Genomic DNA, 27,763 nt, shown 5'->3' on the forward strand with positions numbered 1-27,763 from the left:
TGAGCCTAAAAAGTGGATTTTTGAAAATTTGGATACCAAACTTTGGAGGTCATTTTGAGTGGTTATTTTTGAATTTAGGGTAATTTGTGTAATAGACAATGTTGTAGAGGAAACTTTTATATAAACAATCATGTCAATTGCAATGTTGTAACTTAACCCAGAGCAGAGATATTCATATTTTTGCTAACGTCTCTACACTGAAACATCATCGCTCGCTTGCAAATGAAAATGGCCACCATTCAGTAAAGCTGAAAGGTGAACTTCTCAATTATAGAGTAATCACATATAAAAAAAATTAAAATATTTAAAAATGGTCAAGCAACCAACTTAATTTTTATTGGACCACTTCATTTGGATTGACCCTTTTTTTTTTTTATATATCCTCTCATACTTTATACGGGGTGTTCAAAAAGTCTCTCTGCAGTGCCGTATGATTGTTCACCTGCCTGGGCCACTTCCCTTCAAGTGGAGGACACTTTCAACATTTAATGTGGAAATTTGTAAGTAAAAATGAATATTCAATAAATTAATAACTTGTATTTCACCGAGTTTCATTTTGGTATATTCACTGCGGCATACGGCATGCGTGGTTGACAATCATACGGCACTGCAGAGAGATTTTTCGAACACCCCGTATATTTTGTTTATCTTGTCTGACATTTTTTACTTTCTTGTTTATTACACCTAACAACTATATCATTCATTAACTGAAGCAGAAATAACAAACCAAAAAGGCGCTGTAGTCCCTGACAATAGAATTGCAGTTCCGACTAAAACAGTACAATAAAATAATGTGACTGGCAACTGCACATTATTAATGAAAGAATTTCCAACCAGCAAGTTACAGTCACAGACAACCCTTAATGAAATGATTGTTAATAATGCAAACAGTACAGATAACTGAAATTTATCTTAAGGGTAAACTTACAGAAAGTAAGAAATGGACTAGTCGGCCAGTCACTTCTTCTCCACGGCGTGCTGTTTCCACCATATTGTACAGAAAAAAGTTACATCGCTCAATCTGTAGAAAGCAAAAGGAGAATGACATTTGTAACAATATGCATCATAAAATCCAATCTAGACTGGAAATGGAGATACGGTTAACTGTCATACAAATATAATCATTTCCACTGCCAACTACTTATTCACAAACAAAAGCGAAAAACTCCAGTAATAAAGCAATAATCATGAGCACCTACTTATGGTGTGAGAAAACTGATCTACACAAACACAAAGAGCTAAAGATACATAAGTTTCACCTTTTGGAATTAACCATTTCTTTCCTGTAATAAACAGTCACATGTAAAAAGGTAACAATAAACTTGATTTACCTGACTATAATACGAAGCTGAATGTAAGACCATCTGCCCCTTTTTTTAAAGAGCCTCCTTAATAAATTTTTATTTTTAACATATTCTGACTAATCAAAATTACAAACTGTTCAATTGGTATAAAGTGTCTCACTCAAAAAGCTAACATTGTACCTATCTAAACTTATGTCATTTACTGGTTGTCTACATTTCAGCAATACAAAGAAAAATAAAACAATATTAAATGGTTTACATTAATATTTATCTTCATCTCCTTTATTAATTACTATCTAACCAACTAGTCCCTGATGATACCAATTCTAATCACCACCACCACCACCACCACCACCACCACAACTACTTGTATCATCATCTTCATTTATAAGCCTACCACCATTTCCTCCCGCCACCATTTCCTCCCGTTTATGTCATCTTCTGAGCCACTCATAGAAGTGGATGTGCAACACTTTCTGAATCTTTTCATTACAGATTCAGTTAAGATTATGCCCCAGATAGAAAGGATCTACTAGCCCAGCACAGATATCAAGGATTTCTTTATCAGAAAGCCATGGAAGGCGAGCCATAAAAGGTCTATTCACAAAAACATCCATTACTTGAAGTTGTGAGGTATTGTCGCCAGGAATTATTACCAGGTGATATTGTTCTTTATCAGAGCTTTAACTTCCTGGATAAGGTGCCCCTGAAAGCCTCAATCACCAACATTTTTCTTCTTTTAAGAAAAAACCCTGGTATTCTGTTCCAAACAACCTTAACTAATCAAGAATTGGGTCGTTCGTCACCTATCCCTTTTCTTGGCATGTAACAATATGCCCTGAGGCAGCTTTTTTCTTGGTATGGTTTTCTAGGGAAGAATTACATAAGCAAACTGAATGACAACAATACATTGTACTCTCCTGCCTCATAACAGCTGACTCGGCAGAAATCATACCATTTCGGGTTAAATCCGCTGAGTACCTTGAAAACAAGTACTGCTGTAGAGCTGCAGCAGCAACAGTTTTAGCATCACAGTTGGCGTTTCTGTCCCATTTGTTGCGCCACTTTAAAAGTGCTCTCAGTGAAGATATTTTTGGTGGAATTAATTTATCTCGAGTAGAAACATATTTTAGTTTTGAGTATTTGCTCAATTTTAATGTCCATTCATTTCCAACTGTAATTAGATGCAGGTGAACTGCAGTTTATGCAGGGCAGAATTTTGCACAAAGCCAAGGTGTGCTTTATACATTCCTTCAGTTAGCAGCATGACGATTCATTTGCTGTCCTCTCATTATTCCCCTCCTCACATTTGTCCTAGCGCTCAGCCGAGCTGGTGCCACTGTTCCCCCCCTCCCACCCTTCCAAATTCTCCAAATTAAATCTGCATGTGACCTCAGCTGCTAAAGCTTCATCTTTAAGACAACCCCTATATTAAGCGCTTACACAACACTGACCTCAGGAACAACAGTTTAATTTGTGAATGTAAGATGACCCTATATTTTACAATTTTGACAAATTTTTGAAAAAGCCTCATCTTATAGTGAAAAAGCCTCAAACGCAACAAAGACAACTGTGTACCAACAGATAGTACAGGATAGTAGCTGACTAGGAGACACAGACCAGAATTTGTGACTAACAGGCACAAAAAAATGTGCAGAAAAGGAACATTTGACTTTTCAGACCTGAGGATCTGTACCTTTATTTAATTTATTGTAATATTAATATGGTATGGAACGATCTGGTGATTTAAGATGGAAAGTAACAACTCACCGAACAGTAAAGTGCCAAATACACATGAAAGAATGAAAACTTCACTACCTTTCGAGCAAATCCTTTTTCGAGCTAGAATAAACCTCCACATACACAGGCAAGTCGCCGACTTCCCCCCCCCCCCCCCCCCCCCCCCCCTCCCACACACACAATGCCAAGACTGCAGTTTGACAGGTAGTCTGGAGTGAGGGGTTGTGTCATGTTGGGTGGGGAGCAGGAGGGACTGTAAGTGAAAGTAGCTTACAGAAAGGATACAGCAGGAGCACGAGATAGGAATGGGACACATGGGCATTAGAGCCAAAGAGTTTCCACAGCATACAATGATGAGGGAGAGGGTATTGGGAAGTAGAGACAGAACATTTGGGAAAAGGGTGTTTATGTATGACATTTGTGGAGCTTGGGGCCAGAAGGATTACAGGAATGCAGGATGTGTTGTAAAGATAACTCTCAACTATGTAGTTCAAAAAAGCAGGTGCTGGGGATAAGGACCCAGATCGCATGGGTTACAAAGCAACCACTGAAATAGAGTGTATTGTGACCAGCACTGTGTGGTCAACTCTGTTTTAGAGTACAGTTTGGCAGTGGCATTATTGTTGTTCTTGCTTTAGGGTGCAAAACGGCTGAGGTCATAAGCATCCATGTCACAACTTTTAAATGGTCAATTACCGGAGGAAGTTAAAATCAATAATACTTAAGAGCCTAATCAATTGGAGTAGAGGGATTGTTAAAAATGACTGCTTTCCCTTTGAAGAGAAGGCTCAAATGAATAAAAAGTAAAATGTGATTACAGCTCGTCCTGCATCTGTTAACATATCTGATAATTCAGATGGCAAACATACATTAAAATGTAAACAGTTATACAGTCGACACTGGGTCAGAAAATGGCACACTGTCAGTGGTTGGTTGCAGTAAGCACAGAGTGGTGTGTGATCTCCACTTAAAAATGATGGTGACTGATACAACAATGCCCAATACACAGTCAAGCTTAAAGTATCTCCTCATGACAAGAGGAGCAAGAGGATGTTGCCCACGCCATTGGGATCTGTTTAATTTCCCAGAGTCCATTCCCATAAAGACAAGACCAGTATTCACACCAACAGTACACAATGTTCTTACATGCTGCAATGCAGATATCATCTGGAGGGACAGAACAGCTAAAAGACCTAGATAGTCTTGCTGCAGCCTTGGCAGCAGCATCAGCAGCTTCATTCCCCGACACTCTGACATGACCATGGACCCACATGAACGTCATATTGGATCAACCATCAGTGAACAAGTGGAGACATTTCTGGATTCGTTGTACTAAGGGGTGGTATATGTATAGTACACAGAGGTGCTGGAGGGCACTAAATGAATCAGAACACAATACACAATTGAGAAGTCTGTGTCAGATGTACTGGGTGTCCTGATAGAGGGTGGAAAGCTCTGCAGTAAAAAGCTCTGCACTAGTCTAGAAGCTGGTATCTATAATGTTTGTTGCCAATGACAAACGTGCACTAAACACCATGGTTGATCTTAGAGCAATCAAGGTGCTGTCTCCAAGTTGCCTGAAAAATTCAAGAACCTTACAGCTATAGGTTGAATCTAGGGTAGTGTCCCTGGGAAGTGAACTAGTCCAAGGTAAACACAGAACTCCGCATCAAGCCAAGGTGGCAGAGGGCTCTCATCCATTGGGAACATGTTAGGTAATGTAAGGTTAAGTTTCCGAAGTAGTATATGAAAGGAAACTCTGGGAGACATAAAAGAAGTTGCACTTACCCCATATTGGCTTTCAAGGGAACCGTCTAAACAAAAAAGGTGCATAGGATGGATGGTTGGGCATAAAAGACAGACAACCTGCATATCTGCTGAGGAGAGCATCATGTCTGTATGACAGTAGTAGTTTTGCAGTGTCTGCACAGTGACTCATAACTGGGATAGTGTAGAAAACTCCAGTGGCCAAATGTATGCCTTGATGGTGGAATGTGTTGACATAGCATCAAATAGATGGTTGTGCAGATGAGTAAACAACACTCCCATATTTTTGAGGGGTTACCAGAAGCAACTATTCGCATTTATCAGGATGGATGTTCTTGGTCCATTTAAGCAGACTCCAATGGGAAACTTTTGTTTTAACAAATACTGATCACTACTACATGTTGGAGTTAATTAAACAGTTGTGTTGTTTGTTACAGCTTTTGAAATAAAGAAGTAGTCGACTTGCACCCCCAAGCTACTGGTAAAACAAAGCATGTGCATCGTGATATTGGCATGATGTCTAGTTTCTATGGAAACTGTCGCTACTATGACTGGGATACGTATTTTTCAATCCTTACATCAGCTTGCAATTCAGAGTCCACACTGGTACTGGGTTATCCTGTTATCAGGTAGTTTACAGAAGGAAGATGATATTGCCATTTGACATAATTAAAACTGAAAAATGGTAGACACACAGATGAGTCCACAATTTTGCCAGGAAACTGAGGGACATGTGGAGGCAGATACAGGAAGCGAACATCAAAGCTTAGAAATGACAAGAGGTAATATGGAAACACACAGGAACAGTACTGCAATATGTGGTAGCTCAACAGGTAATGTTGTCAAGCACTTATACCATAAGGTAAATGGTGGAATTTCGTGACAAGACACCATGTATTAGAGACATCACCACACAACGTAAAATTCCAGTGACCAACGAGAATAATGACACTTCACGTTGACACCTACGGCCATTTCAAAACACACCAGACGCAGTACCACTGTGTCAACCCCTATAACAAAGGAGAAGAGCAAGGGAGGTGAGGAGGAGGTTGAGCATGAAGATGTTCCACAATCTGTATGAGGCATACCATATGTTATTATCTTGTTAGGATTATGAGCTAGATAGCATTAAAATAAGGAAGATGTATGTGTCAAAGTAACACGATTTCGTGGAAACATGTATTGAATAAGTCTGCCACCCAGCACAGGAATTCCAGCAGTACTGGAGGAAAACGACTGCAATATGCTTGACAGTTTTACCTAGATAAAATAGATGGGCAGGGTTGTTCACAAGACATTATGGAGTCACAATCCTATTGTAAGCAAGCAGGGCTACACTGGATTTACTCTGTGTGTAATTCCACAGTGGTGCTAGTGAACTGCCATGAGCAGGACTGGCTCACATGGGCCGAGAGACTGGTGCTGCAAGTGGGCTGCTAATGATTGGGATAGTTTGTGACAAAACCAGTCAGCCAATGTTTCAGAGGTTACCAAAATTTGTGACACAACAAGACCAACATTTCACCTATCAGCCAATATTTCAAGGGTTCCGAAGTTGAACATGACACAGCCACAGCTGCACTGGCCATAGAAATCTCAAGGGGCACTTCCTGAGCAGAATTTGAACTATCTAAACAACACCTTTAAACCAGATCTAATCCTCCCCTTGAACTAACTCACAGCTAACCAGAAAGAGCAATTTTAGGCAGGATGTATGTTACAGCAGGTTCTGCAGTAGAAAGAAAAACTATGCAGTACTATCACCTACATCTACATCCAGATACATACCCCGCAAGATACCATACGGTGCATACCCTTTCCTGTTCCATTTGCAAACAGATTGAGGGTTGGTTGTTTCGGGGAAGAAGACCAGAAAGCGAGGTCATTGGTCTCATCGGATTAGGGAAGGACGGGGAAGGAAGTCGGCCGTGCCCTTTGAAAGGAACCATCCCGGCATTTGCCTGGAGCGATTTAGGGAAATCACGGAAAACCTAAATCAGGATGGCCGGACGCGGGACTGAACCGTCGTCCTCCCGAATGCGAGTCCAGTGTCTAACCACTGCGCCACCTCACTTGGTTAACAGATTGAGGGGAAAACTACTGTCCATATGCCTCCTTACAGACCCTACTTTCTCTTACCTTACCTTTACGGTCATCATGTGAGATGCACATTGGTGACAATAGAATCATTCTACAGTCAACTTTTAATGCCAGTTCCATAATAGTGTTTCATGAAACGAATGTTGTCTTCCCTCAATGGCTTCTCATTTGAGTCACCAAACATCTTCGTAGTAGTTATTTGTTGGTAGAATCTACTGTTAACAAGTCCAGTAGTCTGATTTGAATTGCTTTGATGTCTTCCTTTAGTACAACATGGAGGGGATGTCAAACACTTGAGCAGTACTCAAGAATGGGTAGCAATACTAGTGTTCTATTTGCAGTCTGCTTTACAGATGAATCATACTTCCCTAAGATTCTCACAAAAAACTGAAGTCAAGCATTCATCTTCCCTGCCACAACCAGATATTTAATCAACATGACTGTATGAAGGAATACACTACTAATGCTGTATTTGAATATTGCAGGATTATTTTTCTGCATTTAGAGCAAGCTGTCATTCATTACAGCAACTAGAAAATTTGTCTAAGTGGTCCTATCAAACTTCCCTGGGGCACTCCTTATGATACCTTGTCTCTGATAAACACTTGTTGTCGAGGACAACATATTAGGTTCTGTTATTTAAGCTGTCTTCGAGCTGCTGACATAGCTGGTAACCTATTCCGTATGTTTGGATATTCATTAACAGTTTGCAGTGGGGCACCTGCACTTATATACATAAGAAGAAGAAGAAGAAGAAGAAAGAGTACATAAATGGAGAGATTAATAGAAATCAATTTTTTTCAATTAATGCCCAAATTTTAGCTCAGAGTTTCTCTCCTTTGTGGCCATATTAAGTTTAACTACACACTTCTGTTAGGTGCTTCTTCTACCGACACTGCAAAACTTATTCTTCGTGACTGTGTCAGTAATTTGCAGGCAGCAGGAGGTGGTATGACCTTTTCGTGGTGCACGGAAGAAAATAAAAAGGCCACATATTTTTGCACTGAGAAAAGTTATTATTCAGATACCGTGAAAGCTACTACACGCATCTCATATCTAAACATGTCCTCACTCCACAAGAACTCAAGACATAAGGTGACAAAAAATTGAATGAGGTCGTTATCATATGTTCTCGCCTTCCAGTGTAGCAAAATACATCTTTTGCAGGCACTTACAGCAGCCGCTCTAATTATTATTATTATCATTGGTTTTAAATTTTTGTCATAGCTTGTTGGGGATTTTCCTTATGTACCTATACACACAGAGTCAAACGCTTTCTGGAAATCTAGGAATATTGCCTGCCTGTTGCTATTCATCCATGTTTCACAGGATGTAATTGCGGGAAAAGGACAAGTTGAGTTTCACGTGAGTGATTTGCAGACAAAAGGTTTTCCGTTCCTGTGTAAAATCACTAAGTGGGTCTAGGGTTTTCATTCAGTCCTTTGTCGACCAGCCTAGAGTGACAGTTGAAGATAGCAAAGTGAAAGATGAAGTTTTAAGTTTTACGTTCAAAAATTCGTTCACACAGGAGAATTGTGCAAACATACTGTCATTTGCTATTCAACAACACTTGTATGGACGACATAGTAATAAGCATCCCTGGTGTAGAGAAGGAACTGAAAAGATCTGAAAGCAAATAAATAACCAGGTCCAGATGGAATACCAATTCAGTATTACGGAGAGTACGGTATAGCTTTTGCTCCTCATTTAGCATGTGTTTATTGTGAATCTCTCACCCAACACAAAGTCCCATGTGACTGGAAAAAAGTGCAGCTAATTCCAGTATATAAGAATTGTAAAAGAACGGACCAGCACAATTACAGACCAATATCTCTAACTTCGGTATGCTTGAACATAGTATCAGTTCTAATATATTAAACTTTCTTGAGACTGAGAGGGGGGGGGGGGGGGGGGGGGGCAACAGGCAGATCCCATATTTCTAAATTTCCGGAAAGCATTTTTGACACGGTGCCCCACCCCAGGGCGCTAACAAAGGTACGAGCATATGGAATAAGTTCACAGATTTGTGGGTGGCTTGAAGACTTCTTAAATAATAGAACCCAGTATGTTGTCCTTGATGGCGAGTGTTCGCCAGAGACAAGGGTATTGTCAAGATATACACAAATATATAGATAAATTATATGGCAGACAGAGTGGGCACCAATTCGTGGTTGTTTGCTAATGATGCTATGGTGTACAGCAAGATGTCAAAGTAACTGTAGGAAGATACAAAAAGACTTAGACAAAATTTCTAGTTGGTATACTGAATGGTAGCTAGCTCTAATTGTGGAAAAAAATGTAAGTTAAAGTGGATGAGTAGGTTTCAGTGTTACTAGTATCGGTATCATTAGCGTCCCGCTTGACACAGTCGATGGCCGACTTTGGTTTATGGGAGATTTAAGGAAAGAGTGGTTCACCTGTAAAGGAGACCAATATAGGACACTGGTGTGACCTATTCTTGAGTACTGCTCGAATGTTTAGGATCTGTACCAGGTCAGATTGAAGGAAGACCTCGAAACAATTCAGAGGTGGACTGCTAGATTTGTTACCAGTAGGTTCGAACAATGCGTAAGTGTTGCGCAGATGATTCGAGAACTCAAATGGAAATCAGTACAACGAAAAACCAGTGCATAAATAAAGTGCATAAATAAAGTGAAATTTGCAACTTTTGACTGATTTTTTGTTGTACTGATTAACAGAAGTTGCTGACTCACATTTACACCAGCATACTGGAAGTTTGCCAAAAGGGAATTCTTTTCAAGAAACACTGTTGAGAAAATTTAGAGAATCAGCATTTGAAGCTGATGGCCACCTGATTCTACAGTCGCCAACATACGTTGTTGCGCATAAGGACCACGAAGATAAGATACGAGAAATTGGGGCTCACACAGAGGCATATAGACAGTCGTTTTTCCCCTCATTCTATTTGTGAGTGGAACAGAAAAGGAAATGACTAGTAGTAGTAGTACATAGTACCTTCCGCAATGCACTGTACGGTGGATTGCAGAGTATCTATGTAGATGAAGTAGAAATTGATTGTATTCAAACTGAGAATATGTACATGAATTCTACAGCAAATTGATGTCAAGGATATTGGTCCGCAATTTTGCAGGTCCATTCTTTTATCTTTTTTATTTACAGTTGTCATCTGTGTTTTTTTCCAGTCACTTGGGACTTCGCACAGCACGAGAGATGCAAGCTAAGGAAAGGGCCACTGCTGTAGAGTACTCTCAGTAAAACCAAACCGGGATGCCGCCTGGACCAGGTGATTTATTTGTTTTCAACCCTTTCAGTTGCTTCTCTATGCCAGGGATGCCCATTACTTTGTCCTTCATATGGGCTTCTTTTTGACAGTCAAACAATGGTGTGTGTGTACAGTGCCCCTGTGTGAATGATTTTTTGAAAAAACTTTTAAAACTTTAGCTTTCCCTTTGCTGCCTTCTACTGCCACACTGTACTGGTCAGTGACTGACTGGATAGAAGCCTTACACCCACTTATTGATTTTCATGTAGAACCAGAATTTTTTAAGTTCTTGACAAGATCATTTGCTGAGGTAGGATAGCAGCAGCTGCATGCTCCATGCACCAAACTTTTTACAGAAGCACGAATTTCTACTAACATTTGCCTGTCGTCATTTGTGCATTTTTTTATGAACTGTGAGTGCAACAGTCTGCCTCCTTAGCCTTTTCTGAATTTTGTTATTAAACAATGGTCTTTTCCTTCCTTGGCACACTTGGCATGTACTTCCCAGAGCACAATTAACAATCTGTTTAAACTTAGCCCATAATTCTTCCAATTCCACTCATTGTCTAAGTGGGATGCTAACAATTGTTTATTGGCTCTTGCTACCAAAAGTACTCTCCTAGTGAATTTAGTAACTTTGATAACCGTTGTCACAGTGATGACGTCTGCCCCCAGTAGCTGAGTGGTCAGCGCGACAGAATGTCAGTCCTAAGAGCCCCGGTTCGATTCCCGGCTGGGTCGGAGATTTTCTCCACTCAGGGACTGGGTGTTGTGTTGTCCTAATCATCATCATTTCATCCCCACTGACGCGCAAGTCGCCGAAGTGGCATAAAATAGAAAGACTTGCACCCAGCGAACGGTCTACCCGACGGGAGGCCCTAGTCACAGGACATTTACATTTTACTGTGATGACATCAAGACCTTGAGTGTCAATATATCAGGCATATGACTGTTCTCTGCAGTGTTTGTCAACCTGAGGTGAAGAGCCACCTGACCAAGTGAATCACCAGTAGTATGGATTCCAGTAGACTGGATCTTTAACTATGCACAAAGCACCAAAAACGGAAGTGTGAATTAAGAAAATGTTGTGTATACTTAAGATGATGTAAAAATTACTACGCAGGCCAAGTGAACTTTGGGAGTCTTGGGAAACAAACGATGCAAGGCAAAATGCCAGGGTGGCACATGTAACATGACATAAAGAAGGTAATTGTCTGTTGAAAGATTTTGGAAGAACTGTCTGATCATGAGATGTACGAAAGAAAAATATACCTTACTAGTGTAAGAGAAAAACTGGGAGCCAGAGGGATGAAACAGTAGAATAAGGTAGCAGCCTCTGACCTTGAGGTACAAGCTACACAAAAATTAGGAAAGAACATTGTAAATATTGTGTATTCTGTCTACGTTTGTTGAATTCCGTTGCAAACAAGTCCAGGGTTGAGACCCAGGAGCCCGGTCTTCCCAAAGAGGCAAAAAGGCAATGTAGTGCCGCCAAGAAATTTTGGGCGCTGCCATGGAAAATAGTAGCACTGTCACAGTGGATGCAAGATGTCTGCTGGCACAAGAGAAGTCATGACATCACTGCAAGAGCCTCCTGGCTGACACTTGCTACATTGAGGCCAGGCACACACCTACAGCACTGGTGAATCAGCGAAACTACGAGTCAGGGCCGTACCACGTGTGGGGTCAACACATATCCCCTATGGGTACCAGCCGTTGCCAGTTCATCTCCAAGTACTAACTCTGCCTACCTAGGCTTTGTGCTCAACACTGGGGGGGGGGGGGGGCTCCAGAAACATGCAGCAGCTGCCAGACACCTGTCCCAAAGGGCAAAAGCTCGGGCGTACAACCTGTGGGCACCTATGTGCCACATGCCACCACCCGCATTGGCAAGTTCCTGCACCTGACTCTGGCATCCACTACAAGAGTTCCTGTCTCCTTCCACCCAAGTTGCTGGTTCCTGATGTAAACAGCCATAAAGTGGGAAGCAGGCCACACATGTTGTGCCTGTTCTTAATGGAGTCGGTAATGCTGGACACGTCATTGTAGTTGTGGGACGACTGACAGCAGTAACCGTTTACTGCGGGGGATCCTAACCGTGCCGACAGAGGTACGGTCATCGACTGGCAATGCTGCAGTTGTTGTTGTGTGTGGTATAATACAATGTCAAACACTGGAAACTCCACGTAGGAAAAGACAGATTGCTTCTTAGCATAGAGAAGACATGTCAAGCACACACGACCTCCAACTCCAGCATCTCGGGCCGGAATGCAAAGTCACGTGGGATGCAAGCAGCAATCAGGAGGGGAAGGGGAAAGGGAAGGGATAGTAGTGTATGGGTGGGGAGAGAGACGAACACTGTCTGGTAGTGTGTGCAGGGACTAGACTGCCAGCAGGTGCAGCCTCAGGAGGTTGTGGGGCAGTGACGTGGGGGGAAAATGGAACAAAAATGAGATGAGTGGGGAAAGACAGGGGGATATGTTGGCAGAGGGCTGCAAATCAACAGTGTGAGAGATGGGAATGAGGAGGAGATGATAGGGCAGAAGGGGTGGAAACTGTTGGGTGGAGGGTGTAGGGACAGTATGTTACCGTAGGTTGGGGTTGGGATAATTATGGGAGCAGAGAATGTGTTGTAAGGATAACTCCCATCTGCGCAGTTCAGAAAAGGGCGTTTTTAGATTTATCAACCACGCTGATAATTGTGCCAAGTCCATTTTGCACGTGATTCGCAGATGCATTAAAGAGGTTACCCAAATGGGGAATGATTTGAACAATTGATTATTTTAAATACATGAAGGGGTGATAGGTTACAATGTATTGTTGGCATTGTTTTCTCTTTTGAGCACAACTGACCTAATATGAAAATATAAGATGAACACTAACCCACGAAGATTTTGTATATTTTTATGATAAGATTATCTAATCATAAAGCTTTAGTAATGAACATGTATACTTTGGATGTCACTACACAATCATGGAAGAGACACAGTGCGTAACTAACACTTTCATTTAAGATAATGTTGGCTGTTAGTAATGTCACCTTAAATGGGAGAAGAAAGGGAAAGGTACCCGTATACACTAATTGACATTCAAACATCCAGATGAGATCTACATAGGAGTATCCACAGCCACAACAGAAAAAATTTGTTTGCTATAAAGGAAAATTATGATTCTTTGTTACATTGAATCGAATGGAGAGGAGTACATTTAAGAGACAACAGCTCAGGAAGCTCAGTAAGTGAGTATAGGTCCTAACTACAACAGGAGTTTCTTTTTTCCTTTTTTGTGAGTAATCAGTCTACTGACTGGTTTGATGCACCCCACCATGAATTCCTCAACGTATGTCCTCATTTATCATTTATTTGCTGGAAGTATTCCAATCTCTGTCTCCTCCTACAGCTTCTGCCTTCTACAGCTCCCTATAGTACAAAGGAAGTTATTCCCTGATGTAATAACAGGTGTCCTATCATCCTGCCCCTTCTTCTTGTCAGTGTTTTCCATATATGTCCCTTTCATCATCATCAATTCTACAGAGAACCTGTTCATTCCTTACCTTATCAGTACACCTGATTTTCAACATTCTTCTGTAGCATCCCACCTCAAAGGCTTTGATTCTATTCTGTTATGGTTTCCCCACAGTCCATGTCTCACTACCGTGCAACAATAGGAGTAAATTAAGCTGTACCCTTATATATCAACTGTGTAATGAATAGAGTAACTGGACCACAAGAAAAAGGATGACCATCTATGCCTTAATGGAAGAGAAGGGAGGTATATACAGGAATACTATTGCTGTCAAAATTTGGATGGTTATTTAGAGAGTATCCTTTTGGTATCTGATGATTTTTTTCAGAGGTATAATACTGTTTGTTTTATGAATTACTCTAAAGCTGCTAAGTACAAGAACCTAGTTAAGTTTTACTAGCCCAATTCATAAACTGATTTGATCAATAAATGATAAGGACGAAAGTGTCCAAGCTTTTTGTGCTGTTCATGAGATAGCTAATAAAAAGCAAAGTATTATAGTATGCTAGGCAACGAAAGGTTGGTATTTGACAACAGTGACAAAAAGAAATAAACTATTACATTATATGGGTGTGCTATGGAAATGCTTGAATTGTCTATGAATTAATAAATAAATAAGACTGATTAACTATCTGAAGTAACAGGATATGTCCAAAGACAGGAGATGTATGTCTATTTCACAACCATACTCGTACACTGGTATGTGTTATAGAGTTTTATATGATTTTTTCAGGGTTAGTAGTAACCTTGTGTCCTAATGAGAAGAATGTGCCAAGTGCCATTATCCAATTTCTCAAAAGCTTCATCCATTAGAAGAGGAGTCAAAATAACCGAACATATGTTTCGACTTAGCCACAGATATTTGACTGTTTCTGAAAAACAGCAGTCAAGTTTCCGACGTGACTTAGATGCCTTTTTATGCGCAATGCTCTCAGCCAAAATGGTGATGCAGTACCTAGTATTGTGGCCTCTCGCCTTCCACGCCCTGTGTTCGAAACCCAATTATTGTTTTTATTTATTTTATTTCCTATTTCATTTACACACCCATGTCCATAGAGCATTGCTACATGAATGTGCCTTATCATTAGGGGATGCAAGGACATTATATTAATTGTAAAATTACAGCTGAGTTTCACAGTAAATATCATAAATTTATTATATATGTTACTGTATTTTCAAGGGTTACAATGTATTTAAATTCCCATATCCTTATACTTCATTCTTGCATCGGTCCTTATATTAATTTCCTTGTATTAATTTTTATATTACATTCTAGCAATATTATGAAAAGGAAAGTTGGCACTCAGCAAATAGCGAAGATGCTGAGTCGCAGATAGGCACAAGAAAAAGACTGTCACAAATAAAGCTTACAGCCTGTGAGGCCTTTGTCAACAACAACAGACAAAAGACGACAAAACACACACACACACACACACACACACACACAAAAACTGCAGTCTCAGGCAACTGAAACCACACTGCCACACTTCAGTGTGGTTTTAGTAGCCTGAGGCCTGAGACTGCACTCGTGTGTGTGTGTGTGTGTGTGTGTGTGTGTGTGTGTGTGTGTGTGTGTGTGTGTGTGCGCGCGCGCGCGCGCGTGTGCGTGCGCGCGCATTCATGCGCGTGTGCATGTGGATCATCTATTGTTGACGAAGGCCTTACTGTCTGAAAGCTTTATTTGTGACAGTCTTTTTGCTGTGCCTATCTACGACTCAGCATCTCTGCTATATGGTGAGTGGGAACTTTCCTTTTCATAATATTGTTACATTCCATCCCGGATTTTCCACTGTTATATTACATTCTTATATTTATTCTTTAGGAAGGTGTGGTGTATTCTCTCCTGGATTACACCGATCGTAGAAACACTCAAAAAACATAAGTTCTGAACACCACAAGCATCGGGCAACAGCACGTTTCCCACAGTGACATTCCTTTGTATGAAACTCACTCAGGAATTTTTGTGTTTTGGGTTTTGTTTTAGGGTGCAGAAACAACTGAGGTCATAAGCACTCATGTGATAACCTTAGAACACTGATATGTAAATCGAAGTGACTACCTGGCAGAAGGCCTCCGCCACTTATCTGACTCCTCCACCTATAAATTCTGCCAGAGTGATCCTACCCCAGAAGTCCAAGATAAACTCCAATCCCTGCTTAGAGCCTGAATCCATTTCCCTCCTCATCCCTATGACAACTCGCACAGCCACCTTTTACGTGCTCCACAAAATCCACAAACCCAAACATCCTGGACAGCCCACTGTGGCCGGTTATTGTGCCACTACTGAAAGTATTTCGGCCCTCATTGACCAACACCTGCAACCAATTGCCCGTAAACTAGCCTCCCACGTCAAAGACACCAACCACTTCCTTCATCAACTTTCCACCATCACCACCCCATTACCTCCTGAATCCCTATTTGTTACTGTTGACGCCACCTCCCTACCACCGACATCCCTCATGCCCATCGTTTTACCGCTACTGAACTCTGCCTTTCCCAATGTCCTTCAGACTCCAAACTCACTACCTCATTCCTCATACAACTTACTAACTTTACCCTAAGCCACAACTACTACTAATTTGAGGGGAAGATACACAAATACAGCTATGGGCACCCGCATGGCACTCTCCTGTGCCAAACTTTTTACGGGCATCGAGAGGAGAATTTCCTAGCCTCCCAAAATACCAAATTCACATTTCTGGTTTAGATTCATTGACGATATCTTCATGATATCTGGACTCAGGGCCAAGACACACTATCTTCATTCCTTCACAACCTCAACACCTTCTCTCCTATCTGCTTCACGTGGCCCTCCTCAATCCAGCGTGCCACCTTCCTAGATGTGGACCACCTCCTCTCTGATGCCTCCATCTGCAGCTCTGTCCACATTAAAACCACCAACACTACCTGCATTTTCACAGCTGTCATCCCTTTCACACCAAAAATTCCCTCCATCATAGCGTGGCCACCCAGGGACGGCATATCTGCAGTGACAAAAACTCCGTTGCTCAGTATACTGAGAATCTCACCAAGGCCTTCACAGACAGGCACTATCCCCACACCAAGTCCACAAAAAGACATCCGTGCCATTTCCCCCTCACACCCCAATCCTCCCACCATCCCCCAGAACCAGCCACAAAGTAATGTCTCCTTTATCACCCACTACCACCCCAGGCTGAAACAACAGAACCACATCCTTTGCCAGGGTTTTGATTACCTATTGTTGTGCCCTGAAATGAGGGACATTCTACCTGAGATACTACCCAACCCTCCTAAAGTGGCTTTCTGTCGCCCACCCAACCTCCACAACACCTAGTCCATCCCTATGCCATGCCCAATCCCAACTCTTTGCCACAAGGATCATATCCCTGCGGAAGACACTGGTGCAATATCTGCCCAATCTACCCACCCAGCACTTCCTATTCCAGTCCTGTCACAGGTTTATCCTACCCCATTAGGGGCTGCGCCACCTGTGAAAGCAGCCATGTCATTTACCAGCTCTGCTGCAATCACTGCACTGATTTTTGTATTGGTATGATTATCAACCAGCTGTCCACCAGGATGAACAGCCACCGCCAAACTGTGGTCAAGAGCAAAGTAGACCAACCTGAGGCACAACATGCAGCTGAACGTAATACACTTCATTTCAATCGCTGCTTCACTACCTGAGCCATCTGGATCCTTCCTTCCACCACCAGCTTTTCTGAAATGCACTGATGGGAGTTATCCTTACAACACATTCTCCACCCCTGTAATTGTCTGGGCCTCAACCTATGGTAACATACAGTCCCCACACCCTCAACCCAATAGTTTCCACCCTCTCTGTCCTATCATCTCCTCCTCATTCTCATCTAATACCCTGTTTATTTGCAGCCCTCTGCCAATGCATCTGCCTGTCTTTCTCGGCTCCACTCCTCTTTTCCCCCATCTCCCTGCCCCACAACCTCCTGACACTGCACTTGTTGGCAGTCTAGTTCCTGTACAATCCACCAGACATCGTTTGTCTCTCTCCCTCACCCATTCACGACTATCCCTTCCTTCCCCTTCCCTGCTCCCTCCAGATTGCTCCTTGCATCCCATGTGATGTTGCATTCCAGCACGGGATGCTAGAGTTGGCGGTCATGTGTGTATGAATGGTGCTGCGCATTCTCTCTCTCTCTCACTCACTTACTGACAAAGGCTGTGGCCGAAAGCTATAAGTGAGTGTCTTTTAATTATGCCTGTCTGCAACTTGACATATCTTCTCTATGGTAAGTAGCAATCTATATTTTCCTACACTGTTACTAACTAAAAGAAATTACACATTGGGCCTAACCGACAGAAGAGAAGAAAGCTAAAAACATAGGCTTCCCCTTGGAGAAACGTCCACAGAATACACTGCAGAAACAGCAGATGTGCCAAACTAAACATTAAATGCCTTAGCCATATTGCTATGGTGGATAAAAAGTAAAACGCAGTTGACAGCCCACATGTCGTTCGTAAATACAGCTGGTAACTCAGATGGCAAACATACACTGAAATGTAAGCAATTAAAGAAAAAGGCATTCTGTCAGGAAATAGCGAACCATCAAAGGTTGATGACAGTGAGCATAGAGTAGTGGGGGGTAACCACTTAACAATTGGCGATGGCTAAAAAGACAATGCCTTATATGCAACCTAGCTAAAATGATTTCCTCATGATGAGAGGGCCAAGAGGAGGTTGGCCAAGCAGCTGAGAAAGGTTTGCTTCCCCAGAGCTTGTTTCCATGAAGAGACGACCAGTGGTGATGCCAAAGTGACGCCATCTGGCGCAACACAGCAACATGGAAATCATCCGAAGGAACAGAAGAGGTAGCAGGCCGAGATAGGAACAGGGTTAGCAGCCTTACTCCCCATCCCCACGTGACCAGGAACCCACATTAACATCGCAGTGGCTCTCACAACAGTGAGAAGTGGAAACTTTCCTGGACTGATTGTACAAAGAGATGGACCGTGTACAGCACACCAAAACTCTGAAGGGCACTGACAGAATCAGAGCATATGACACAATTAAAAAGCCTGTGTCACTGGAAGAAATGGGTGGCCTGATAGAGGGCAAAGAGGTCTGCTGTAAATATTGGGCAGTGTTCTGGAAGCCAATACCAAAAATGATTTATACCTGGGACAAAGGTATACTCGACACCACAGTCAGTCTTAGAGACATTAGTCTACACAGAGGTGTTATCACTAAGTTGCGTGCAAAGGTCGAGAAACTTGTGGTGATAGATCAAATCTGGAGTAGTGTCCTTAAGGGTCTATCCTCATCGGAAAAGTGGCAGTACCATGAAGTTAAGCTGTCGGAGCAGTAGCTGAAAGCAAACTCCAGGAGATAACAGGAGGACATGCCCATACTGGCGGTCAAAGAAGTCATTGAATAAGAGGGCATAGGAGGCATGGCCGGACATAGCAGAAAAATGGAACGCATACCTGCTGACGAGGACATCACGGCGGTATGACAGTACCAGTTCAGCAGCTTCTACATAAGGACCACGCTAGTGCAAAAGGCGCCAGAGGCCAAACATATTCCACAAAAGTGAATTGTCTTAAAACAATGTAAGATGGATCACATGCAGAGGGATAAGTGAAACACCCATAATCCAGCTTTGCAAAGACAAGGGATCATGGTGGTTTGATCCACTCCCCAGGAAGTACCGCTTAGGGCACATAAGACATCAAGGGACCAAGTACATCGTGTGGCCAGGTGAGACACGTGAGAGGACCATAAAAGTTTCCTATCAAGCATGAACCCAAGTTATTATCAATCATGAGCCTCAGGTATTTCACAGTTTAAGTGAATGGAAGAGCAACGGGCCCAAGATGTAAAGATGGTGGAAGAAACACACTGCACCACCAGAGATTCATACAAACGGTTTTGTCAGTGGAAAAGCAAAAGCTATTGACTTTGCTCCACAAGTAGAGATGACGAGACATCGCTGAAGACACAGTTCGAGGAGACAAGTCCTTGGAGAACTACAATACATCGCAGAATGGAGCCTCGAGGCACCTAGTATCCGACAAGGCCGATCCCACATATACCTTGAAAACTCGGTCTTTTTAAAATTCCTGAAGGAAATGGGGCAAGTGGCCTCGCAAGCCCAATGTCAACAGAGTACAGAGGATACCAGTCCACAGTCTGGTATTTCCGCAGAAAACTGTTCGTGACATGGGTTGACAAAGTGACAAGACTGTCAACTGCACAATGGCGCGCTTAAAATCCACATTGTGCTGTGGTTAGTAGATTGCCAGACTCAAGTCACTATACCAGCCGGCCACGAATCATATGACCCATCACCTCGCAAACAGAACTCGCGAAAGAAATAAGTTGGTAGCAAGAAGGAAGGTTTGTCCTTACCGGGCTTAGGTATGGGTATGACAGTGGTTTCACACCAGCGTCTGGGAAATATGCCATCTGCCCAAATATGATTGTACATTTGAAGGAGAATGTGCCTGCCTGCAGGAGAAAGCTGCTGCAACATATGAATGTGAACAATGTTCAGCACTGTGGTGGAAGATCAGGATGAAGTGACAGCATGGTCCAGCTCCCTCACAGTAACAGCAGCATTACAGCATTAACGATATTGAGAGGAAAATGATGTCACTCAAGACTCATCCAGTTTTTTCCAAGGGTGGTAGGTGGAGTGATAGTGGGTGGGGCTTGAAATCTCCGCAAAATAGTGGCACAAGAAGTTGGAGATAGCGATAGGGTTCACAGTGACATCATCATCTACTGTCAGGCTGGAAATCGAGCAAATGATCTCGGTCACAGAGAGTTGACGGAGTTTGCTACACATGACAGAAGAGGGAGTGAAACAGTTAAAAGAGCCAGTAAATGCAATCTGGCTAGCTTTTCTGCTATCGCAAAGAATGCGAAGACAGTGCACAAGCAACTGCTTATAATGAATACAGTTCACCATTGCTGAAAGATGGTTAAAAATGCAAGGAGGACACCTCCATGCACGAATCGCGTTGCAGCACCCCACAGTCCGCCAGGCGACTGGGACGTGGCATGGCAAAGATGAAGTGTGAGGTATGGAACATTCTGCAGTGGAAAGGAAAATATTCGTGAGGTACTCTGCCTGGTCATCACAAGTGGGGAAATGTTGCTCATCAAAGGTTGCCAAGGAGGAGTTAGGCCTGCAGTCAGCTTTAGGAAGCTGCCAATTGGATTTACATGCATGTGGGGTAGGAGTCAGAAAATGGGGTCAACATGGGAAACAGTTGCTCTAGTATTTGTCAGAGAGAATGGGCTATTCGAGATGACGGTCAAGCTGGGCAGTGTAGAATGAGAGGTCCAAATGGGAATTGGTGTGAGTCGTGTCTGAAAGAAACATGAGTGCTCTAGTGTTAAGATAGATGAGGTCGAGCTGATTGAGAAGGTCAACCGAGAGGGAATATCTCAAACAGGTTCTCGACGAGGTCCAAAGGAAACGGTAGGAATTAAAGTCAATGAGCAGCGAAAACGGGTGAGGGAGCTGACCAATTATCAGGAGTAAGCCTGCCTTGGTGACAGTGAATGACAGAAGGATGTAGCCATTAAAAGAGAAAAGGTGAAATGAGGAATGAAAATGCAGACTGCAACGGCCTGCAGAAGCAACGAAAAAAGCATGCCAAATTTAAAAGAACACAAAATCCCCAAGACTGACACAGTTTTGACAAGTTTGAAATATAGCATGTACTTCCTTTGCGACCACAATATCTCAGCGTGTTTTGAGTGACTGGCCTCGTTTTCCATTCCTTCGCCAATAATAAGAATTTCAAATTTCTTTGCCACCCATTACATACTTCTGCAACACAAGTATCTGTGGACAAATGCGCCATGGAATGGCCCTGGAGTTTAAATGGGTGGACGAGTGAGCTGCAGCCCCAGTCAGCTGACTTGACACAAGGCCACACGGTATACGGCCAAAGTATTGGTGAAAGAAATTGAGTTTCTATGATCACACACTTAAAATCTAATGGCTCAAAGAAATTTGTGAGTAGCACTCAGAGTGTTCAAACTGCAACACCCAGGTCAGTCGGACTGCTACACATTGATCAGTGCCAATGAACAGTCAATGACACATAAAAAAAAGAGAACAAGAGGCCTCATAAGACATGTTTTTTATCAGAAAACACTTTTTTTTAGACTGATGTCAATGTCATGGAAGTTGGTCAGAAAAATAAATAATTATATTTTTTTGAAGCAGGGATAATAATGAAGAAATATTTTCTGCTCATTATTTGTAGTCGAAGTTTTAAATTTTTCAAGTACAAAATTGTTACTGAAAAAATTTCAGTCTGATAAAAGTTTGGCCATAAATGCACCCAATACATGCAAGGGTAAGTAAAAACCCTGGCAAACTGATAAGTAAGTTGGGAACAGTGGAAGAGAAGTCAGTGAAATCAGTACTATCCCTGCGCGAGATCAGCACATTTGGAAACATATAGATATGATCTTGTCACACCTGCGTATTTCAGTGGCTTTTCTGAATAATCAGATATGACAGTTTTCTACAGCCAGCACTTGTGGGTCATTACACGATCAGGGTGTGCTCAGTTTAAGGCAATATCTCCATGGGCCCCTACCTGCAATGCTGCTAATGTTTGGTTATCTTGAGTCACTGAATTTTCCTATTGTCTCACAAAGCAGCCAAAAAGCAAGGTAGTAGCTACGAAATGCAATCGAAAAGCCAAACAATAAGTGGAGGATGAAAAGCCCAAGAATGTCAACAGGGAGCACATGAGGATGCAGCCACAAAAACCTTGACTTTTTCTGACAGATCTTGACTATTAAGTGCAATAGATGAAAAGTTGCTTGTTGAAACTGATATATTTTCTCAGCTAATGTCATCTATCGTGAACTTAAAAGCAAGGTGAGAACAAAAAATAATTTGCCTCAAACCTTCCAATTTGTTACAGAATCTACCTATATGCCTATTTTTTCAGCGAGACTACATTCCTACAAGTTATCTTTTAACATTTTTGTTGCAACAACATAATATCATAAAAACTTTCTGAGAAAGTATACATTTTTATTATTTATGGCTTAAAAATTACACAAAGTGACTGATATGAAAAATACTGCAAAAAATATCACGTAATTATGTTGTACATTCTAATGTCAAGATGACACATATAAAACATTAACATAGCAAAATATGAAAGCTGAAATATTTACCTTGTCCCAAAAGAAAAGGTAAGCTTGACTAAATTCAAATTCATCTAAATTGTAATGTTTCATGAAAGGTACACGCATTACATTAAGAGCAGCAAATAGCCAACATCGACCAGATGTCTTCTGGTTTGTGACAGGTTTGCCCTCAATTTCCACCTGAAACAATGTAAACAATGCATTAGATTTTATTCAGCCTTTATGTGTTACAATAAGTTAACAATGTTTTGCTGCCATAACATGCATCTATGCGCCGTAATTCCTTTATTTCAATTACAGTGAGTTAGAAGATATAACATTTTAGTAAAAAAAAAAAGGGTTTAGTTGCAAAGATTGTATGCTGATCTCAACAGATATTACAGACCACCTTAACATAAAGTGAGTTGACAAACACTGGCTACTGGTGTGGAAACAGTACAAATGACGGTGACAGAAGCAGCAACAGAAAGAATAAACAAAGTGGCTATGAATTTTATATGACTAAAAACAGATCCAGGATTTAAGCCACTTTTTCATTTATCACAATGGTATTCTATTGGGTCCTGTTTACTGTTGTGTCATATGCTATTTCCATGTTTGCTAATCCAGTAACACTCATATCTACAATAAATGTTCTCTCTGTAAATAGTTCCAAATAGTTTGCATGATTGGTGTTCTGAGTAATTGAAGTCTAAACGTAAAGAAACTTCTTCCAGATGATACTACATAAGTTCTTAACATTAGACAAATTCTTAGTCACAAATAGGTTACAAAATGAAGACAGTAAGAATTTTATTAATAGCATGAATTTTATTAATCTGTTGCACATTAGAGTACCAAAACAAGAAAGACTTTGTTACAGATATGACAGAAAAGAAAATAATAAGCAAAGATTTTGATATACTGTATTAATATTTGTAATATTCCTATTTCACAGTGACCAAAACAGGACTAATTAAAGCACATTCTTCCTCATAAAGTTGTAGGCACAAGTAGCACATGTCTGATTTATGGAGAGAGAAAAAAAAAAGTTATAACTGGTACTGAAAAATGTTCAGAAATAGCTTTCCTTTACTATCAGATTTCCTTCAATCCCTGGATACATCTTCCATTGTGTTATGATGTTTAATTCTGAAGGCAAATATTTTCAGTTGCTCTTTCCCACTGAAGTAGTGTGATTCTACACACTTAACAGTGTTGATAAACTTAATCAGACTTTGTTTATCTTCAGATCCATCCTTTCTTTGAAAACCATGCCTCATTTTGCTGATTTTTCTGATGTGGTACTATTCCTGTAGCATGCTATTAACTCACATGGCAGTGATACCAAGAATGGAGAGGAATGCCCCATTGGACATTCGAATGTCACTTTGTGTTTTGGTTCTAATAAAGTAATTGGCTGTTGCATCCTTTTTTGAATAAGGTCCTTTTACTTCTCTTATTCAATTTAGTTGAGTACTATAAGTATATTTTACAATGAAGTGGTTTTGATCATCTTTTTGAGGCACTTGGTAGAACACTTCATGGAAATGTTTAAAACCATGCATTTTTAGTGTTTTACATTTGTACAGTTTATGGTCTTCATGTATATATTGTGGATAAACAGGCACCCTCTTTGCTTTGTACCTACAATAAGACAGAAAAAACCATACAAATGTATTTTTAACACAACTATAAGGACCTACCTAATCTCGACAAGCTTTGTATTCAATGAATGGATGAATAAGAAACTTTCAAGTCCTAAAGTAATTTGGATGCACATTAATTTTCTGCGTTTGAATGATTTTCTTTGACAAACATATTATTATCTATCAACACCACATTTTAAATTGCTTCAGTGAGATTCAGTAATAGTATTAAAATGCTTAATAACCTCTCTTTCAGCTTTCAGAATATTCTTCTTCCATGTTTCAGGTTGTGGAATAACTTTCCTGAATTTATTACCCATGGAAGTAATACTAGGGCCCATTTTGTCATAGAAAGATTCTACACATAATAATAAAATCGCTTAATAATTGGAACTTATCAATAGCAGTACTAAATACAACTTTCTATGGAAACAGCTGATCTCAAACTATGAAGCAATGTGGCCGCGAATGGGAGGCTGCCATCGGTTGGTGCTGCCTTGGAGTCATTCAGCACTTTATCCAACAGAGAAAGTGCTGTACGTCTCCAAACAATGATTTTCTCATCTGTTTCTGAAGGGATAAGGTGCAGCTAGACACTAACCAATTAGTATATCATGTTCTTCGGAAGGAAAAAAAAACAACAACAACAACAACAACACTGAAACAAGCAATAACCTTATTTTTGATAATTTTAGAGAAAGACCAGTTTGATTCTACGCTACTCATCTTAACTTCTCTAAGAGAATACTGTGCACAATCAAATAATTTTTGAAAAGTCACAGGAAATACCTGTTAGCAAATTATTTGCCATTTAAATTTTGTGCAATCTGATTCACAAATTGCAAAATAGCATATTCTGAGGAAAGATCCTTTTGAAATCTGACTAAATATATTTTGGATTAAGGGAGTTACTTTTCTAGGGTACATAATTTTTTCTTTGGTACATAAACTTTTCCAATGCGTTCAAGGAAGAGGTAAGCAGTGATACTGGTCTGAGAACAGCATATCTCAATAAGCCTGGAAGATATACCCAGTGCTTCTGCTGTATTGTATATGTGACTGAACACATTGCATATGTGTAAACAATATTTTAGTAATTTACCTATAGTATTATCAGGCCTGAGTGAGATTCTGCTTTGAGATATTCTTATTTCTTTTGCAAAGCACAGAGTAATCATGATTTTGCTGTGTGTGTGTGTGTGTGTGTGTGTGTGTGTGTGTGTGTGTGTGTGTGTGTACAGTTAATTTTCGCATGTATTCTATTGCTTTATGTCTTCTACAAATTTCCTGTTTTCTGTTCACTTATCATGAACCATGGCTAGTTTGCATAATGGACAGAAAGGTCATTCAGAACTTTGTAAACATGTGCCAGTTCCATTCCATTCATACACGAAGCGTGACAAGAATGAGTGCTTAAATGCCTCTGCGAGTGCTGTAGTTCGAGCTCATCTTTGTGACCCGATGTGTAAAGGGGCTGTAGTACAGTCCAAGATTCCTCATTTAAAGCTGGTACTCGAATCTTTGATAAGTAGGCTTTCTTAGGACAATTTACATCTATCTTCAACGGCATCTCTGTAACGCCTTCCCACAGGTTGAACGAACCGGAGAATGGCTGCCCTTTTTTATGCCCTGCTCAAAAGATTCTGCTGTACTTCATTGAGCAATAACTGAGGACCGGGTGTTAAAAATTATACCTTTATCTTTCACAAATTAAGTACACAACAAAACATCATTACATCTGTGCTTGTATACATAAAGAGAAGTGAAATGTCCAACAGGTGTCGACAACAAAGTGCTAACAATCATTCATCCCATCATCCTGGGTGCTTTTCACTGGACTCAGAGCTTCAATAATGTGTATGCCTTCCATGAGCTTTTATCAGTGCCTGACAAGTATGTGGCATGCTGCGTATAATTATACAGAGGTCACCCTGTGGTATTCATTCCCATTCTTCAATTACAGTCCACGGAGTTCTTAGAAAATCTGTGGTGGAGCAGAACGAACACGAATACGTCTGTCAAGCATGTCCCACATATGCACAATGGAGTTCAGATCATGACTCATTGCTGGACATTCCATTACGTCGATGTCCTTGTTTTGCATGGCACCCCTGTTGATGCCTGCCGTGTAGGCTCCAGAATTAGAATCCAGGCTCACTACTGTATGCAGCAGCCATCACACGATCCAACAGTGCCTGTCAGTATCTATTCAATGTACTGCCTGGTGGTAAGATAACTGTGGCAACAACAAGATCTGTATGGCTGTCAACATCAAAGCCTCCCCACAAAATCACAGAACCTTGGAAGTCTGTCGATGTCCTGGACAATATTTGGCAGGTATTGATCACCGTGGGTCTCCGCACACAAACACGGCCATCACCTTGCATCACAGGGCAACTGGACTCGTCTGAGAATAATAAGTTTTGCCAGTTATGAAGTTGCCAGTTGACATGGAAACAGCAGAACTGAAAGCGAGCTGCAAGATGTTGTCATGTCAACGGAGTACTCTAGCAGGACATCTGGGCTGTAAGGTCCTTTCTCGTAACCTGTTCATTATAGTCCGACAGGACACAGCAGCTCCACCGACCCTTCTGAGATCTTCGTGCAGTGCTCTGGTGGTATCTGTGTGATGCCGCAATGCAGAGAAAACCAGATATCAGCCTTCATGAGGGGTTGTAATGCATCGGCGACCTCGTTCAACTCAGCTTGTATACTAACCTCTCTCCCTGTAGTATGTTCTTTGGATGGCATATGGAGAGGCATTGGCATCTGCAGTAACACAACTGAAAGACCATCCTTTTTGTATCAAACAGGTCACCCTAGCCACTTGTACTGCATTAAGATGTTGCATTGCATGTGATTCATTGAATACATCATCCACAAATGACAACTGCTATGTATGTACCACACTAGAAAACACTGTGATACTGGTACTCACTTTCTTCTGAGGGGTCATCTGACACTATAATGCGTAACACAGCCAATACTGTGAATAATTTTAATGGTTGCCTACAATGAAAGCAAAGATCTCATGTAAAAAGACCACAGGTACACCCTATATCAAAATAAATCTAACATACCAAATGTTGATAAGCATGTTCCCTTAATTCTTTTGAACAATGAATATGTTCAGTATCCCCTGTTAGTACTATTCAGTGCAAGTCTCACACTCTTCTGCAATATTCTCAGACGAGTCACACCAGAGTTTTGTAACTAATCTCCTTTACAGAATGATACCATTTTCCTAGTATAATGCCAATGCATCACGGTCTGCCGACTGTTTTACCTGGAACTGAGCCTATGT

At 41.2% G+C, this 27,763-nt stretch overlaps 1 protein-coding gene across 2 annotated transcripts in view; it reads right to left on the reverse strand.

Moving 5' to 3' along the window:
* LOC126101116 (bleomycin hydrolase) overlaps window positions 1-27,763 on the reverse strand; it is a 101,174-nt gene that overhangs the window by 53,464 nt on the left and 19,947 nt on the right. For both annotated transcript variants that reach the window (XM_049911800.1, XM_049911799.1), the window contains exons 3-4: window positions 22,859-23,011; window positions 929-1,021 (exon numbers count right to left, since the gene is read on the reverse strand). In XM_049911800.1, coding sequence (XP_049767757.1) covers window positions 929-1,021; window positions 22,859-23,011 — 246 coding nt within the window. The remainder of the gene's footprint in view (window positions 1-928; window positions 1,022-22,858; window positions 23,012-27,763) is intronic.

Source organism: Schistocerca cancellata, chromosome 9, assembly GCF_023864275.1.
Source record: "Schistocerca cancellata isolate TAMUIC-IGC-003103 chromosome 9, iqSchCanc2.1, whole genome shotgun sequence".
In the NCBI taxonomy this organism is placed as follows: domain Eukaryota; kingdom Metazoa; phylum Arthropoda; class Insecta; order Orthoptera; family Acrididae; genus Schistocerca; species Schistocerca cancellata.